This window comes from Leptonychotes weddellii, chromosome 2 (genome assembly GCF_054177405.1).
Source record: "Leptonychotes weddellii isolate Sample4059 chromosome 2, ASM5417740v2, whole genome shotgun sequence".
Lineage (NCBI taxonomy): Eukaryota > Metazoa > Chordata > Mammalia > Carnivora > Phocidae > Leptonychotes > Leptonychotes weddellii.
In genome coordinates this window covers 64,680,766-64,696,082 of record NC_138370.1, presented here as the reverse complement: position 1 = coordinate 64,696,082, position 15,317 = coordinate 64,680,766, and the positions used below count along the sequence as shown (strand labels likewise).

Below are 15,317 nucleotides of genomic sequence, written 5' to 3'. Positions count from 1 at the left end.
TTTAAAGTTGAAGCCAATGTTCATTTACCATTTCCCAAATCCTACAGCCCTTTTGAGTTATCGTAATCTACTCTACCTGTGCTTTATCAGTGGAACAACAAAGTCTGGATGACAGCACATCTGTTTACAACATGGTTTACCGAATATTTTAAGCCCACTGTTGACACCTACTGCTCAGAGAAGATTTCCTTTCCCGATATGACTGCTCACTGACAATGCACTTGGTCACCCAAGAGCTCTGATGGAGATGGACAACATCAGTGTTTTCATGTCTGCTAATACAACATCCATTCTATGGCCCATGGATCAAGGAATAATTTCAACTTTTGAGTGTTCTCATTAAGAAACACATTCCATAAGGCTATAGCTGCCAAAGATAGTGATGGATCTGGGCAAAGTAAACTGAAAACGTTCTGAAAGGATTCAGCATTCTGGATGCCATTAAGAACATTCGTGATTCATGGGAAGAGGTCAGATATCAACATGAATAGAAGTTTAGAAGAAGGTGGTTCCAATTCTCAAGGATGACCTTGAGGATTTCAAGACTTCAGTGGAGGAAGTCACTGCAGATGTGGTGGAAATAATGAGAGAACCAGAATTAGAAGTGGAGTCTGAAGGTGGGACTGAATTGCTGCCATCTCATGGTAAAACTAACAGATGAGGAGTTGCTTCTTAGGGTGAGCAAGACAGTGGTTCTTGAGATGGAATCTACCCCGGTAAGGATACTGTGAAGATTGTTGAAATGACAACAAAGGATTTAGAATATTCCGTAAATTTAGTCTGAGAGAACTGACTCCAATTTTGAAAGCTGTTCTACTCTGGGTAAAATGCTATCAATTAGCATCATATGCTACAGAGAAATTGTTCATGAATGGAAAAGTCAATTAATGTGGCAAACTTCACTGTTGTCCTATTTTAAGAAATTGCCATAGCCACCCCAGCCTTCAGCAGCCATCACCCTGGTCAGTCAGCAGCCATCAACATTGGGGCCAGACCCTCCACCAGCAAAATGATTATGACTTGCTGAAAGCTCAGATATGGTTAGCATTTTTTAGCAATAAAGTATTTTTAAGTTAAGGTATGTACATTTTTTTTTAAACGTAATGCTATTACACATTTAATAGAATATGGTATAGTGTAAACATAACTTCTATATGTGCTGGGAAACCAGAATATTCATTTGACTTGCTTTACTGCGATATTCACTTTATTGTAGTGGTCTGGAACTGAACCTTCAATATCACTGAGGTATGTCTGTATAGAGCTTTCTTAGGTATAGTACTGAACTGAAGGGTTAGTTACATGTTCTGATGCTCTTTGGAAGTAACAAATCTGCTCTTCAGCTGTTGGCTACTTGGGATCGGGAGAACATTGTGGTGGGCCTCAGCGGTCCTCTGAGTCAGGGCGCTATTGAATAAACAAACTTAATTATGACTGAAGAAATAAATGTCACTGTCCTTTTTATTTTAATTGTAAAGAAGAACTAAATATGGGTATTGTGGTATTAAGACTGTCAGTTGATTTCTGTTAAAAGAGGATAGACAACAAATAGGTAATTTTCCTTTCTAAACTTCCTTTCCTTTCTAAATTCTAAAGGAATTTGAATCACTACTTCTCCTGAAAAATATTTCAATGAGTTATTGGCTAATTTACAGTATTTGAAGAGAAACAATCCATGGCTTACATACAATTAAGATTTCTTTAAAAAAAAAAAAAAGTCCAGAATGTATCCCAGACTCTGAAATATAAATTTATTAGCTTAACAGTGCCTGAGTTAATCTATTAGACTCCAAAATACCGTAACAGTGTTTTGCACTACATGTGTATGAAAACCTAGGTTTAGGAATTTTTGCTCTTGCCAAGAGCCCAGCCTCACAGAAACATCTTTTCATGATCTGATGTTTCAAGCATTCATAAATTCCCTATTAAGCCTAAAAGGAATCCCCATTAATGGATCAGTTCATGTTTGAGTTTTTAGGTAACATCAATATAAACTGTCTACATAAAATTAAGAAGCTAAGCAGGAATTCTCTTATGTTCTTGAAGAGAAATAAATTTAAGGCTTTAATTTATTCTCTGCAACTCATTCTTTTTTTTTTAAACTGGTATTTATGTATGTATGTATGTTCAGTTAGCCACTGTATAGTACATCATTAGCTTTTGACACAGTGTTCAGTGATTTGTTAGTTGTGTATAACACCCAGTGCTCATCACAACACATTCTGCAACTCATTCTAATTATGTATTATACCTGAGAAGTTATGTTTATAGAACAATAAAACAGATCAAATCTACTTGTTTAATTGCTAAAGAGAAATGTATCATTTTAGCACAACAAATGGGAAAATTACTCAATTGGGAATCAGTAGAGCTAGCTAGGTTTTGCTTTAGGCTCTGCCATACCTGTATGACCTTAGGCAAATCATTTAACCTCTGCAGGTTGAGTTCTGGTCTGAGGCCGACTCTTCTGTGGTTTAACAGGATGAGCTTGCAATTACGAGAGAGGCCCCTAGATGGTGCTGTTGTTCTGATTTAGGCTTTGTGTTTTTTCCCCTCTATAATTACAGTGAAGTAAAAAAGGCAAAGGTTAGAAAATGATTTCCTATTAGTTCTGAAAAAATTCACTGTTAGTATTCAAAATGGCACTGAATTATGAATCATATGGCCCAAGTGCATCTGGCATTAATTTAAAGGAATTAACCATAAAAAGGAATTAACCATTAATGACTATAATGAATATCTCCTATTATAATTAGCCCAAATATCCATTACTATTTCTCTAGGTATATGTATCTAAGCCTAAGAAACTGAATAAAAACCAAAAAATTATTGTTAAGACTTGATGTATAACAAATAGTATAGAAAAATATTTTGTTTTTTTTTTCAAATGCTCATTCTAACAACAAATCTTGATAAATGCACTGATTGTTTTTCACTATGACTGTTTCAGGCTATATTTATTTATTTATTTTTAAGATTTTATTTATTTATATGACAGAGAGAGAGCGAGAGCAGGAACACAAGCAGGGGGAGTGGGAGAGGGAGAAGCAGGCCTCCCGCTGAGCAGGGAGCCGGATGCGGGACTCGATCCCAGGACCCTGGGATCACGACCTGAGCCGAAGGCAGACGCTTAACGACTGAGCCACCCAGGCGCCCTCAGGCTATATTTAAAACCTGTGATTTCCATGAGCACAATGACAGATATATTATATTAAGCCCCCAGCTATGTAAACAAGGACATCTTTTAAAAAAACTCTCTTAAGTATTTCAAAAGGATGAGAATAATTTATTAAATGACTTCTCTAGGGGCGCCTGGGTGGCTCAGTTGGTTAAGCAGCTGCCTTCGTCTCAGGTCATGATCCCAGGGTCCTGGGATCGAGCCCCGCATCGGTCTCCTTGCTCAGCGGGGAGCCTGCTTCTCCCTCTCCCCCTGCTCACGCTCTCTCTATCTCTGTGTCTCAAATGAATAAATAAAATCTTAAAAAAAAAAATTAAAAAAATAACTTCTCTAGTTTCCACCCAGTAAAGAAAAAGAATTTGAAGATTCTAGTTTGAGTAGGCTTGGATGTACAATATCAGGTTTCACCTAAAATTATGGAAAGGAAAAAGAATACATTCCTATTTCTCCCCTATCAAATTCACTGAGTATAAAAATTATGTTCAATCATTGTAAGAGAACAAGAAGGTACCTATGAAAACCCATCCTGAGCAACATCTTGGCTTCTTGTCAATTGAGTGGGTAGTAAGTGGCAAGCAAAAAACGTGCCATGAAGGAGTGAAAGGATACAAAACTTTGGATTTTGTTTCAATAAAGATTTCTGTCAACAAGTTAAAGAGGAAAGATATTGGATCTTGGTGTATCCAAGACAGTATTGCTATGTGTGAAAGCTTTCCATCGAACTAACCAATCTACCAATTATCCAACCAACCAACCAACCAACCAACTTTTATTGAGCCCTGTATCATGCAAAGGGCTGGAGATACAATGGTACCATCTCCATTCTCAAAAGACTCAGTCTAGTATGAGAAAAGGACTTTAAAAAGTTCAGTTCAGTTTATTATAGTGTCAAGTAGATTTACAACTATTGCACTTATCATTCTGCTAACACAAGGCCAAAATTTAAGAGGGATATTTTTCTCCAATAAAGCTAGGCTTTCACGATCTTTGATATATGATGTCAAAATTACACAGGCAAATATTATACCTCATGTCCTATTCCAGACACATCCCCCACTTCCTGCTGTTGTGCACCTTGCTGCAAGTAAGAATTCAGTGGAGATAATGCTCCAAGTCACTATTTCTCATGAAATTACTCTGAAGTGAGATTTGACAAGAGTTTTCTTTATACTGTCCTCTTTAACCAAAATGTAAGAAAAACAGCTCCCATACTCCAAAATCAATTATAACCAGGTAACTGGAAGATGAAGTTCCATCAAAGACAAACATCTCCTCCCTTACAGAACCCCACATGGTGTTCACATAATTGTTGCCAACTGGTTGCCTAACTTTTTGGACAGTGGGAAACAATGATGAAAGCTAAAAAGTGACCAAGCATATGAAACTCTTCTCAAAAATGGAAGAAAATCGTGAAGGTTGTTGGGGAAGTGTTTTACATTTCCAATGAAATTCTATTCCATTGATCTGTTTGGAAGATTGTCTTCGACCTATTTGGCTTAAGCCCATAAGCTGTAATTGATTCAGTCACATAAAGAACCACTTTTATCTTAAGTCTGGAATGTGTAACAAATGGATAGCAGGAAAGTGGCTTTTTATTTACTCTAATAATTTGCGCAGGAATAAGCTAGGGGAAAAATACCCAAAGAAGTATCAGTCTTGGGCCTTCTTAAATTATTTTTCATTCCGATTATAGTGGAAAGAAATAAGCTGTGGGGGTTTGGTGTTTTCTGTCTTAACAGTTGCTCTGTATTCTGAGATATATGTGATTCATAAGGTACCACTATGACAAGACACAGTTTTTATATATTACTGGGGTAACACAAAGAAAATGAATTTTTCTTTGGGCACCAGTAATTGTCGAAAGAATGATTGCAGATTCAGAAAATGTGCTTTATAATAACCCCATTAGCATAAAGTATACATGGAAGAAAGAAGGTATGGCAGGTATGTGGAAGGGTTAGTTGTATTAGCAAGGCATTTCAGGATGGTTTTGGTTCTTTTGACTAAGATACATCAAATTTTAACCCCCTTTAAATCCTTGGACAGAGGGAAAAATACTTGATAACACAAGGAGCATTTGATGAGCATGAGCTGATTCACCAAGTGCTTATAAAGGCTCCAGCTAGTTAATAAACTGCCCCACCTGAAGCAAAGATTTGCCCTGGTAATAAGGATAATGCGCTTAAATGGTTAGAATTAATTTGAATGTCAAAAATGAAATTTAGATTACCAACCACATCCTGATAATTACAGCACAGAGAATATAAAATGTCCTCTTTTTAAACTAAAGTAGAAAATGAAGAAGCACGGTTAATTTCCTTGTGCTGATGCAAAGATGTCCAAGTGCAACATCTGCTCCTAAGCCTCCCCATGCTGCCACGGCACCCGACGCTTTCCCTGGGGGAAGTGGGTACCTGCCTTGCTAATCCTGCCTGACGTCCTCCTTGGTAGGATACCGGGGTGGTTCCTGGGTTTCCGTGTGCGTGTTTTAGTTACTCTGAATGAAAGAGGACTACAAAACCTAGACATATTCCGCTTTCAGAAAATTCTAGTGTACCATGTACATAGATATTTCTTTCAAAGGTTTACAAAAATAGTGCAAAAACATATCTGATAGTCAAAGTGATAGTTCAAGTGAGTTCTTGTGCCAAAGAACACAGTCAAGCTTCACCTTTAGCTGACTTGTAAAAACTGAACATAGTTTTTGGGAAATATTCCAGATTTTCCCATTAGTTCTCCACTCATCCAGTCATCATCTACAGATTCCAGCTCTGTTATGATGTCTCCAGCCTGTCAGAATACAGAAATTGGAAATAATGATTATTTTCTGTTGAGAATAAGCATGGTAAGCAACCTCCTTGGAGAGGCATGGTTTATCTCTTGATGTCACTCACTGATCCTGATTTGCCCAGTGGATTAAACGATCCGCCCCACAGATGATCTAGACCTTACGACACCATTTGCTTGCATGCCTCTTCTCAGAGCCCCTTCCTTCGCCGTTATCACCCTCACTGCGCTTTTATTTTCCCGCTTGCATTTTGTGCCCCCCAAATTCACTACTCCTAATCTAAAATTCTTCTTTAAGAACAGTCCTAAATGTCATATAGGTTGTATCTATTTTTTTCATTTAACAATTATTTATCGAGCACCGCAGATGTGTCAGACACTGTTCTGAGTATGACGCATACGGCAAGGAATAAAGGCCTCATTTTAGAGTAGGGAAGCAAATAAATAAGCTGGCCCAGGAGGACAGAAAGTGTGGGGTTGCTATCTCATTAGTTCCAGTCAGGGAACGCCCCCCTGAAGGTGACATTTTAGCAAAGACTTGAAGGTAAGAGGGTCCATGTACTTACCATAGATAGTCCTACTCTATACTCTATGTACTTTATAGGAATTAACTCATTTAAACAACACTGCAGTCCCAGAGTACTGTTACTTTGCCATTTGAGAGAGAGATTTTTATAGACTTCTTTAAAGAGAAGGAACCCGAAGCTCAGAGAGATTAAACAGCTTCCTTGGGGCTGCATGTCTAGTTAGTGGTAGGGACAGGATTCCAATCTAGTACGGTTTCAGGGCCGGTGTTGCTAACCATTGGGAAACACAGCCACCACATTTCACAGTGGATTTTTTACTTAGAAAGGCTCTTACTATAATTGCCTTTTCTCAACATCCTGAGCATTTTGTACTATACATTCATTCTTCCACATAATGGTATCCTCCTTTACCATTTGGTTTATTCCATGCTTCTATGGCCTCACAATCAAATTTACATTCCTGTCTTTAAAAGAGCTTCTCCCTGACTCAGAACATCTGATTTACCCTCATCAAGTCAGTCAAAGGCACTGTGTATCTTATTCATGTGTGAATTATAATTCCTCAACAGATGAAGACATCATTTTTGAAATTATCTCCTGAAACTATTTTGTTCTTTATGGATTCTAACCATTTCTTAGAATCTGGGTTTAAGATTCTCTCATGGTTCAGGATGACCCTGGCTACTTTTAAGAATCTCTTTATCAGGCTAAATGGATTTTATTTATAACACCAGTACACTGCCCTCTGGAAAAATGGTTTGATTTAAGGCCTGTCTTTATGGGAAATGGAAAGGAAAAATGCTATCAAATGTCATTAATTTACTTTACTCTGACAAAATCCGTAAAAATTCTGGCTGTTCAAAGTTTCTATTATAAATGAGTTCCTTCTGGTTCCTAAATTATAACATAATAGTTGCAATTTTTTGGGGGGGGGGGGGCTCTGGTCCATATGAACATACCATGTCAGTTTTCTGATGGCTAGGACATTTCTTTTTCAAAAAAGTTCTACTAATATTCTGTGAATATTTAATAAAATATTAATGATTAACAATGAATCCCTTAACTAAAAAGCTCGAGAACTGGGGCGCCTGGGTGGCTCAGTCGTTAAGCGTCTGCCTTCGGCTCAGGTCGTGATCCCAGGGTCCTGGGATCGAGCCCCGCATCGGGCTCCCTGCTCTGCGGGAAGCCTGCTTCCCCCTCTGCCACTCCCCCTGCTTGTGTTCCCTCTCTCGCTGTGTCTCTCTCTTCAAATAAATAAATAAAATCTTTAAAAAAAATAAATAAATAAAAAATAAAAAAAAATAAAAAACTCGAGAACTACCTTGTTTATAGTCAGTCATTTGTAAAATGAAGGCAACTTTTTTCTGGAGAATACTATGCATTCTGTTATTTATACTGACATAACTTAAACAAAGGCTAAAATAACATCCAAAAAGTTTGAATCCAGATTGTTCACTTGCAGTAACATTTTTCGTAAAGATAAAAAGAATGAAGTTTGAGCCACTGATTCCCATGACTGAAAAGGACAAGGGCAACAGTTCCCAAACACTTGGATTTTGAGAACCAAGAAATTAAGGGGGGAGGGGAAAGGAACTGATACAAGGTTACCAAATTATAATTCTGCATAAGAAATATCATTTACTAAGAGCATTTTATAAGAGAAATGACATTTTAATATGAAAAGGAAGAAATTCCCAGAATGGAAAACTCCATAACAAAATAGGAAAGTTAGCAACTTTATACTGATTTATCTCTGCATGCCCCTTACTCCGTGACTTCCCAATATCACCTTCGTTTCCCTCGTTTTGTTTTAGACAGGTGGTGGGGCACCTGCTGTTTTAAGTTTCCTCTTCTCCAATCACTCCCTGATGCTTTAATTCTTTCTATGGCATTCCTGCCTCTGGCTGAGTATCCGATGATGGAGAATTTCCCAGTGTCTGACGTAGGCTGTTCTGATGGCAACTGCTGCTAAGCCCACCCTCCTTCCTCTTGGAACAGTCCCAATGTACTGTCCTGAGTGCCTTCCTCTGACCATGGTCCAATTGTAAGCTGGGGAAACAGGATCATGGAAATACTCTGTTTTTACTCTTTAAAAAACAAACAAAAAAGAAGAGGCACTTCTTCGGTAAAATAATATGAAATTTTAGGCTGCTAAAAACAAAAAAAACCTTTGCAGGGGTGCATGGCTGACTCAGTCAGAAGTACATGTGACTCTTAATCTCGGGGGCATGAGTTCAAGCCCCACACTGGGTGCAAAGATTACATACATATATACATACACACATAAATAAGCAACCTCTGCATAGGAACTTAACCTTTTGGGATCATTTCCCCAAAGTGTAGTCAGTATCTTTGTGGACAAGACTCCACAGTGTCTTATGAAGACTGCTGCAGTGGCCAACTGTAGTAGGTACCATCTGATTTCTCCACTGATTTCAAATGATATGACAGTAACATGCTGCAAAAGCTATGGAGAGAATTATCCTTCACTAGGGCCACCAATGAAAATTCTAGTATTGTTGAGATCAGATGTTACAAGACCTAGGAATAAGGAATTTGTTTGGGGATTGTGGGGCTATCAGGCCAGTAAGGTTTTAAAAGTACTTAAACGCCTTGCTGATAATTTAAATGTGCCCTATTCACCTTCTCTAATCTTGTCCATTAGAGTTAGGGTCTGAGATCTGTTCCCCCCTGGCTAATGATCAATACTCCACCCAAATGTTCCACTCTTCAGTGGAAGACAATTCGAAATTTATAGCTGTTTAATGCAGTTATAAAAAGATACACATTCTGACCTTGAAGGAAAGCTCATCTTCATTCTCCCCATGGAAATCATATAAGGCTTTGGCCTTCTTCCCCTTCAGTGTTAAAGCAGACATGCTTTTTGCCTCAGCTGTGAAGACATCAAAAATTTAAATATATAGAGAGAGACACTGGACTAAAATACAAATCAAAAATTTTAAGAAGCCCCCCACTTCTCACTCCTGGGACAGAATAATTCCAAATAATTTTGAATTTACTTAACTTGCAAAAAGATGATGTTTTCTTACCAGGAGAACAACTATACGGCATACATTTAGTAGACAAAATTAGCCATTATTATTAAGTGAAGGCATTTTTGTCTTTATTTTCCCCCGTATCTTCAACAAAGTATATGAAAAGAGTTTGCATACATTTATGAATCAACTCTTTCAAATGCAGGCAAACAAGTTAAACTGAGCATGGTTGGAGGGAAAAGGAATATCTATCATTCCAAAGGTCTTGGGCTCCCCTCTGAGAGTAACAGTCATTTCTGCAGTTGCCATACCTGGGCAGGGCCGCACAAACACTGCTGGGAAGATCCCCTCCCTGTCACGCAGTCTGCCCTTGCACCACTCAGAGTCCACGTGCTCAAGGATCAGGATCCGGTCTCCCCTCCTGAAGGATAAGTCATCACTTGTCTCTGCTGTAAAACTGTGAAGGGCTTCACACCATTCTCCAGAAAGACTATTATCCTGTTACAAACCGGAAGTTCGGTAAGAAATGTGAGATTTTATTTGACATTGATGTCTATAAAGCTGAAAAAAGTAGTGGGGGAAAAAAAAGCTGAAGGGTCAAAGATTTCAAAGCCTGAAGGCTTCTTTAAATCACCCAAGACTTTATGTCTGCTACCAACTTTCAGAAATAAAAGTTTCCAATAACTTTTTTCTTAAAATAGAATTCCAAATGACAGATATGATGAGATTTGCAGCTTTTCTGCTTTTAAGGTATATACAATGCTTAAGCAAAAACTTTTTGCTGATTGTGATCTTAACATCTGTAACATGAGTTACATTAAAAACATTAGGTAAAAGCATATGGTATTTATGTATAAGTATTTATGACACTATGAAAAAATTCTGGTGAAGCATATAATTTTCAGTGAAGCTCTTCTTTACCTAAATTAGGAAGGATCAGAATGGGTCTGTTAATTCCAGGTCTTTACCTGATTCAGAGGCTATCAGATTCCATCGTATGGGACTTCATTAATTCATCCTTTTAATTTTATGAGGTATAGTTAGCGTTAAGGTTGGTAGGGTAATAACCTAAACGTTGTAGGCTAGTTGATGGAATGCTCCAACAAGAATGCCTTTACCCCACACGAATCAGAGGAAGGATCTGCTCTGCAAAAAGGTGTCTCTGCCAAGTCAGGATGGGAACACTGTGTTCGAGGAGCTCAAGCAGGGAGGAGAGGAAAATGCGAAGGAAAATGCAAAGGCAAAGGCTTGGAGCCAGACAGGTCTGGGTTCTAGACCGAAGCTCAGATTCGTCTTAGTGCTGCTAAGCGTTGTTGTGAGGCCTGAAGGAGATAATGCAGGGAGCAGGCTTGGCACAGTGCCTAGCGTATCTGAAGTTCGCCACAACTGATGGCATATGATACAAAACCAAAACAAAACAATAAACAAAACCTCCTCTTGCTCCTGCACTTGAGTAACCGTATCTTCAAGAATGGTACTTTCAACTCCCAAGAAATGCAGGCACTACATGCACATTTCCTTCTGGAGAACTGTAGTCACCCTCTTTCCTGTTTGACTTTATCAGTGGGCGGGGATCAAAGAATTTAGAGACACACAGCCCAATGACCAGTGACATTTTGATAAACAACGACCCCATCAGGCTCACTCTTCTAAAATAGGTCATAAAAACAATGGAAGTCATCCACATTCCTATTCCGTTTAACACTTTTGAAGTCATGCTATACAGCATAAAATTTTTAATCCATTTTTTCTCTTTCCCATTATAAAAATAATACAAATGTTCCCAAACATTTGGCAAGCTGGAAAATGTATGAAGAAGTAGGGAAAAGACCCACCCCCCTATAATCTTACCACATAAAGTTGCATGTTAGCAACTTAAGTATATTTCCTTCTAGTCTTTTTTTTTTTTAATTTTTTTTTATTTTTTATTTATTTGACAGAGAGAGACACAGTGAGAGAGGGAACACAAGCAGGGGGAGTGGGAGAGGGAGAAGCAGGCTTCCCACAGAGCAGGGAGCCTGATGCGGGGCTCGATCCCAGGACCCTGAGATCATGACCTGAGCCGAAGGCAGATGCTTAACGACTGAGCCACCCAGGTGCCCCTTCCTTCTAGTCTTTTTATGCTATATGTTCAATTTCCCTATAACGTATGTTTTCCTCCCATGACATTTATTTTATAAATCTAGTATTCGTGGACTCAGAACATTCTCCTAATAATGGTCACATTTAGATTGCTTCTAATTTTTTCCTATTATAAAATCACCACTATGACCATCTTTGTGACTAAAATCTTTTTTTTTTTTTTTTTTGAAGGGGAGGAGCAGGGGGAGGAACAGAGGGAGAGGGAGAGGACCTCCAGCAGACTCTGTGCTGAGCATGGAGCCCCGTGTGGGGCTCGATCCCACGACCCTGAGACCACGACCTGAGCTGAAACCAAGAGTCGGATGCTCACCCGACTAAGCCATCCAGGTGCCCTTTAAAATTTTTTTTAGTATCAGTCACTTACAGGAATATCTCTTTTATGAGTATTCTAATCATGTCTCTTTCCTTGTTTGCTGTCAGGGTGTGCATGTCTTTCTAACCCATTTGTATGAGCTCTATTATACACAATAAAGACAGTAACCATCTATCCATTTATTTCAAACATTTGCTCCATGAATTGAAAAATGGTTTATAACATTTTCTCTTGGTAATTATGATTTTAATATTCTTCCCAGAGTTGAAACCCAGTTTTAATAGTTGCCTATTCAAGCAGCCTACCTGAGAATTTGCACCATAATCATCTTTTTTGGTCTTCGGTGGTAGCTTTGTGTCTATGTTAAAGAAAAAGAAAAAAGTTAAAACTTTAGATAGATGTAAAGACCATGTACTAGTACTGGAGAAAAACCGCAGAGAGAGTAAAAAGTCTGGGACTCTGGATCAGTGTCTTCATGTACTAGCTATCTCTGACTGGTACCATCCTCTCTGGGCTTGTTTTCTTTACTGTAAAGTGGGGGACACACATTAGTTATACTAGGTAGTCCACTTCTGTTTAAAAGTTTTTGATTCTTCGCCATTTCTGATATGAAGCTATTGCTAATTACCTAAAACACCAACACCAGATCTTTGAGAGATTATAACAATGGCTATCCCAATAATGACTATTACCATTTAAAAATAATTTTTCTTTCTATTTTAAAAAATATGAATTATTAATCAGCTTAAGTATTATCCTATTATTTGGTTTAGTTGAATTAGGATAGAACAAAATAAAAAACCATATTCTTCATACTCACTTGAAACACTGGCACCAGAGGTGGGATGGTCCTCCACGAGTTCTACAAAGTTAAGGGGGAAAATCCCAGTTCTGTCTCGAAGTTCTCCTCTGGCCCATTCTTCATTCACATACTCTTTAAGAATAATAATTTCTCCCTCCGAGAAACTTAACTCATCCTTCTGGTCTCCAATATATTCAAACCGAGCGATACATCTTGGGCCTCTGAACAAAGAAGATCATGGTTATGGGTTAAACTAGAGAGTACTAACTTTCAAAATGCTTTAAAACCTTCATTTGGTCTTTCAACAAATATTTATTCTGTGTTACTATGGAACAAGATACACTAGGCATAATTTAAAATTTTCTGTGAAAAAGAATAAGGTATATTTCTAAATGATAGTCCTTACCTTTTAGGTATGAACCCATTCACTCAAAAGGCTAAAGAAAACAAAGGCTAAAGTCAAGGTCACAGAGTACATGCAGAATTCCAAATGAGTGCCTGAGGGGCCAGTCTACATTGGCACATCTTTTGATCACCTTTATTTCATTCCATGTCTTTGTATGCTTGGGCCACAGAAATCCATAGCTGAATCCGAACCCTCTCAATCGTAACTGCACTGAGTTTTAGGAGTGCCAACCCTGAGAATCTCAGGGCAAGACATGAAACTTCCGTGGCAGAATGCAATGGGCATCAGCTGGACAGAGGAGATGCTCAATATATGTTGAATCATCAGTGAGTTGTCTATATAGATACATGGTCTTCACAACTACAAAGTTTGAAGAAAACAAACTGGAAAAATTCTAACAGTCTTAACACTGTTGTTTTAAAGATGATTTCTGTAATCACCTTTAAAAAGGCTTCACTTCTGAGAATGAGAACAATCTTTTAATGATCTGCAACTGTGACTGAAAATAAGATAAAAGTAGAGATAAAACTGTGTCTCCAGAAGGCATGGTTTAATACCAAACCTTCGCTTTAAGGCTTTAGAAAGAAGTCTCAATAGCAACAGTCAAGGGGATGCAACTGCCTGAAGAGACAAGGTTGGTCCTGGCACCAAAGTCTGATTTAAGTCAGGTCAATGGATCAGCGGCTGTGAAAGCCCACTTTAAATTCAACCTGCTGACACAGTAAACACTGCTTAAAAATCGGAGAAAAACTGAGCCTGAAATAGAATTCAACCATTGTGACATCAGAAGTTTTCTTATTTGTGGTAACCTTTGCATTTATTTTCTGAAGTCCTTGGAGAGCATCTCCTTATGTCTGACCTATTCAAAGACAGGTTTACAGTCTTCAGCAGGTAGTGAATTCTACTAATTTGCTCATCTAACTGGAATATAGAGTTGCACTGTGGCAGTGTTTTAAATCACCAAGAATTACAGTGGTGCGTGAAAGGGTATATAAATTCATGGAAAGGTCTTCAGACATAAAGGAAGACCCCTCCAACTTAACTCTTCCTTTACTTTCTTCTCATTCCTCTTAAAAACAAAACAGTGCAAAATGTCGAGTAGTTTTTGTAGGGTTCCGATTTCTATAGCGTTAAAATATTTTCAGTGATAAAAATAGCTGAACCTTCTAGGGGCACCAGGGTGGCTCAGTCATTAAGCGTCTGCCTTCGGCTCAGGTCATGATCCCAGGATCTTGGGATCGAGCCCCGCATCGGGCTCCTTGCTCTGCGGGAAGCCTGCTTCTCCCTCTCCCACTCCCCCTGCTTGTGTTCCCTCTCTCGCTGTCTCTCTCTCTGTCAAATAAATAAATAAAATCTTAAAAAAAAAAAAAAAAGATTTTATTTTTAAGTAATCTTTACACCTAACATAGGGCTTGAACTTACAACCCGATCAAGAGTCATGTGCTCTTCCAACTGAGCCAGCCAGGTGCCCCCACCACTAAAGCTTTTTATTTATTTATTTATTTATTTTTAATTTTTTTTTTTTAATTCTTAACACTAAAGCTTTTTAAACAAGTTTTCCTCATAATTACAAAGACATTCTGAGAAGGTGAATAATCACACATATCTGAAGTGTTTTAAGTTTGGTAATTCTTCCTCCTTTACATTTTGTGCAAAAGAACACAAATAAAACTTACTTAACACAATGAGTTGAAATGGATTCTCTTTTCCCATTTCCTCCTTCTGGAATGTCAATCTGTAAAGACAATGTAAAGGCAACAATTTTTTGTTTTCAGATTTTAGTGAAATAAATGTAAGGCTAAGTAATTAGAAAATATGGGATTGAAATGAACCAGTCTAGGTCTTAAACTGATGAAGTAGTACCATAGGTGCTGAAAGGTAAGAAATCCAGAATTTGCGTTTTGAAAAAAAATATGTAACCTGGGATGTAGCCTCTCTTGAATAGCCAATCAATCCTCTTATTTGCTGGAATAAGCACATTGATATCGCTCTACCCCAGACTGGGTTTTCTCTCTCCCACATCCTCTAAATTGAAAACTTCAGATGAGGAGGACGGAAGACAGAAACTAGGCAGCAGGCACTCATGCACCACCCCACCTATTTCAAACCATTGGTAGAATTCTGCCAGACTTTCCTGAACCCCAAATAAAACCTTTCAATCAAACT

The 15,317-nt window shown here is 38.2% G+C and overlaps 1 protein-coding gene across 4 annotated transcripts in view; it reads right to left on the bottom strand.

The window, feature by feature from the left end:
* Positions 1 to 4,035: 4,035 nt before the first annotated feature.
* The window catches only part of SH3D19 (SH3 domain containing 19), a 49,260-nt gene continuing 37,978 nt past the window's right edge, over positions 4,036 to 15,317 (bottom strand). For 3 of the 4 annotated variants that reach the window (XM_081811775.1, XM_081811772.1, XM_081811774.1), the window contains 6 exons: positions 14,828 to 14,886; positions 12,764 to 12,966; positions 12,249 to 12,301; positions 9,800 to 9,986; positions 9,288 to 9,385; positions 4,036 to 5,968 (listed from right to left, as the gene is read on the bottom strand). In XM_081811775.1, coding sequence (XP_081667901.1) covers positions 5,852 to 5,968; positions 9,288 to 9,385; positions 9,800 to 9,986; positions 12,249 to 12,301; positions 12,764 to 12,966; positions 14,828 to 14,886 — 717 coding nt within the window. In that variant the 3' untranslated portion in view covers positions 4,036 to 5,851. Of the gene's footprint in view, positions 5,969 to 7,850; positions 8,580 to 9,287; positions 9,386 to 9,799; positions 9,987 to 12,248; positions 12,302 to 12,763; positions 12,967 to 14,827; positions 14,887 to 15,317 lie in introns of those variants that run through there. The other variant, XM_081811773.1, reaches the window with a different exon arrangement.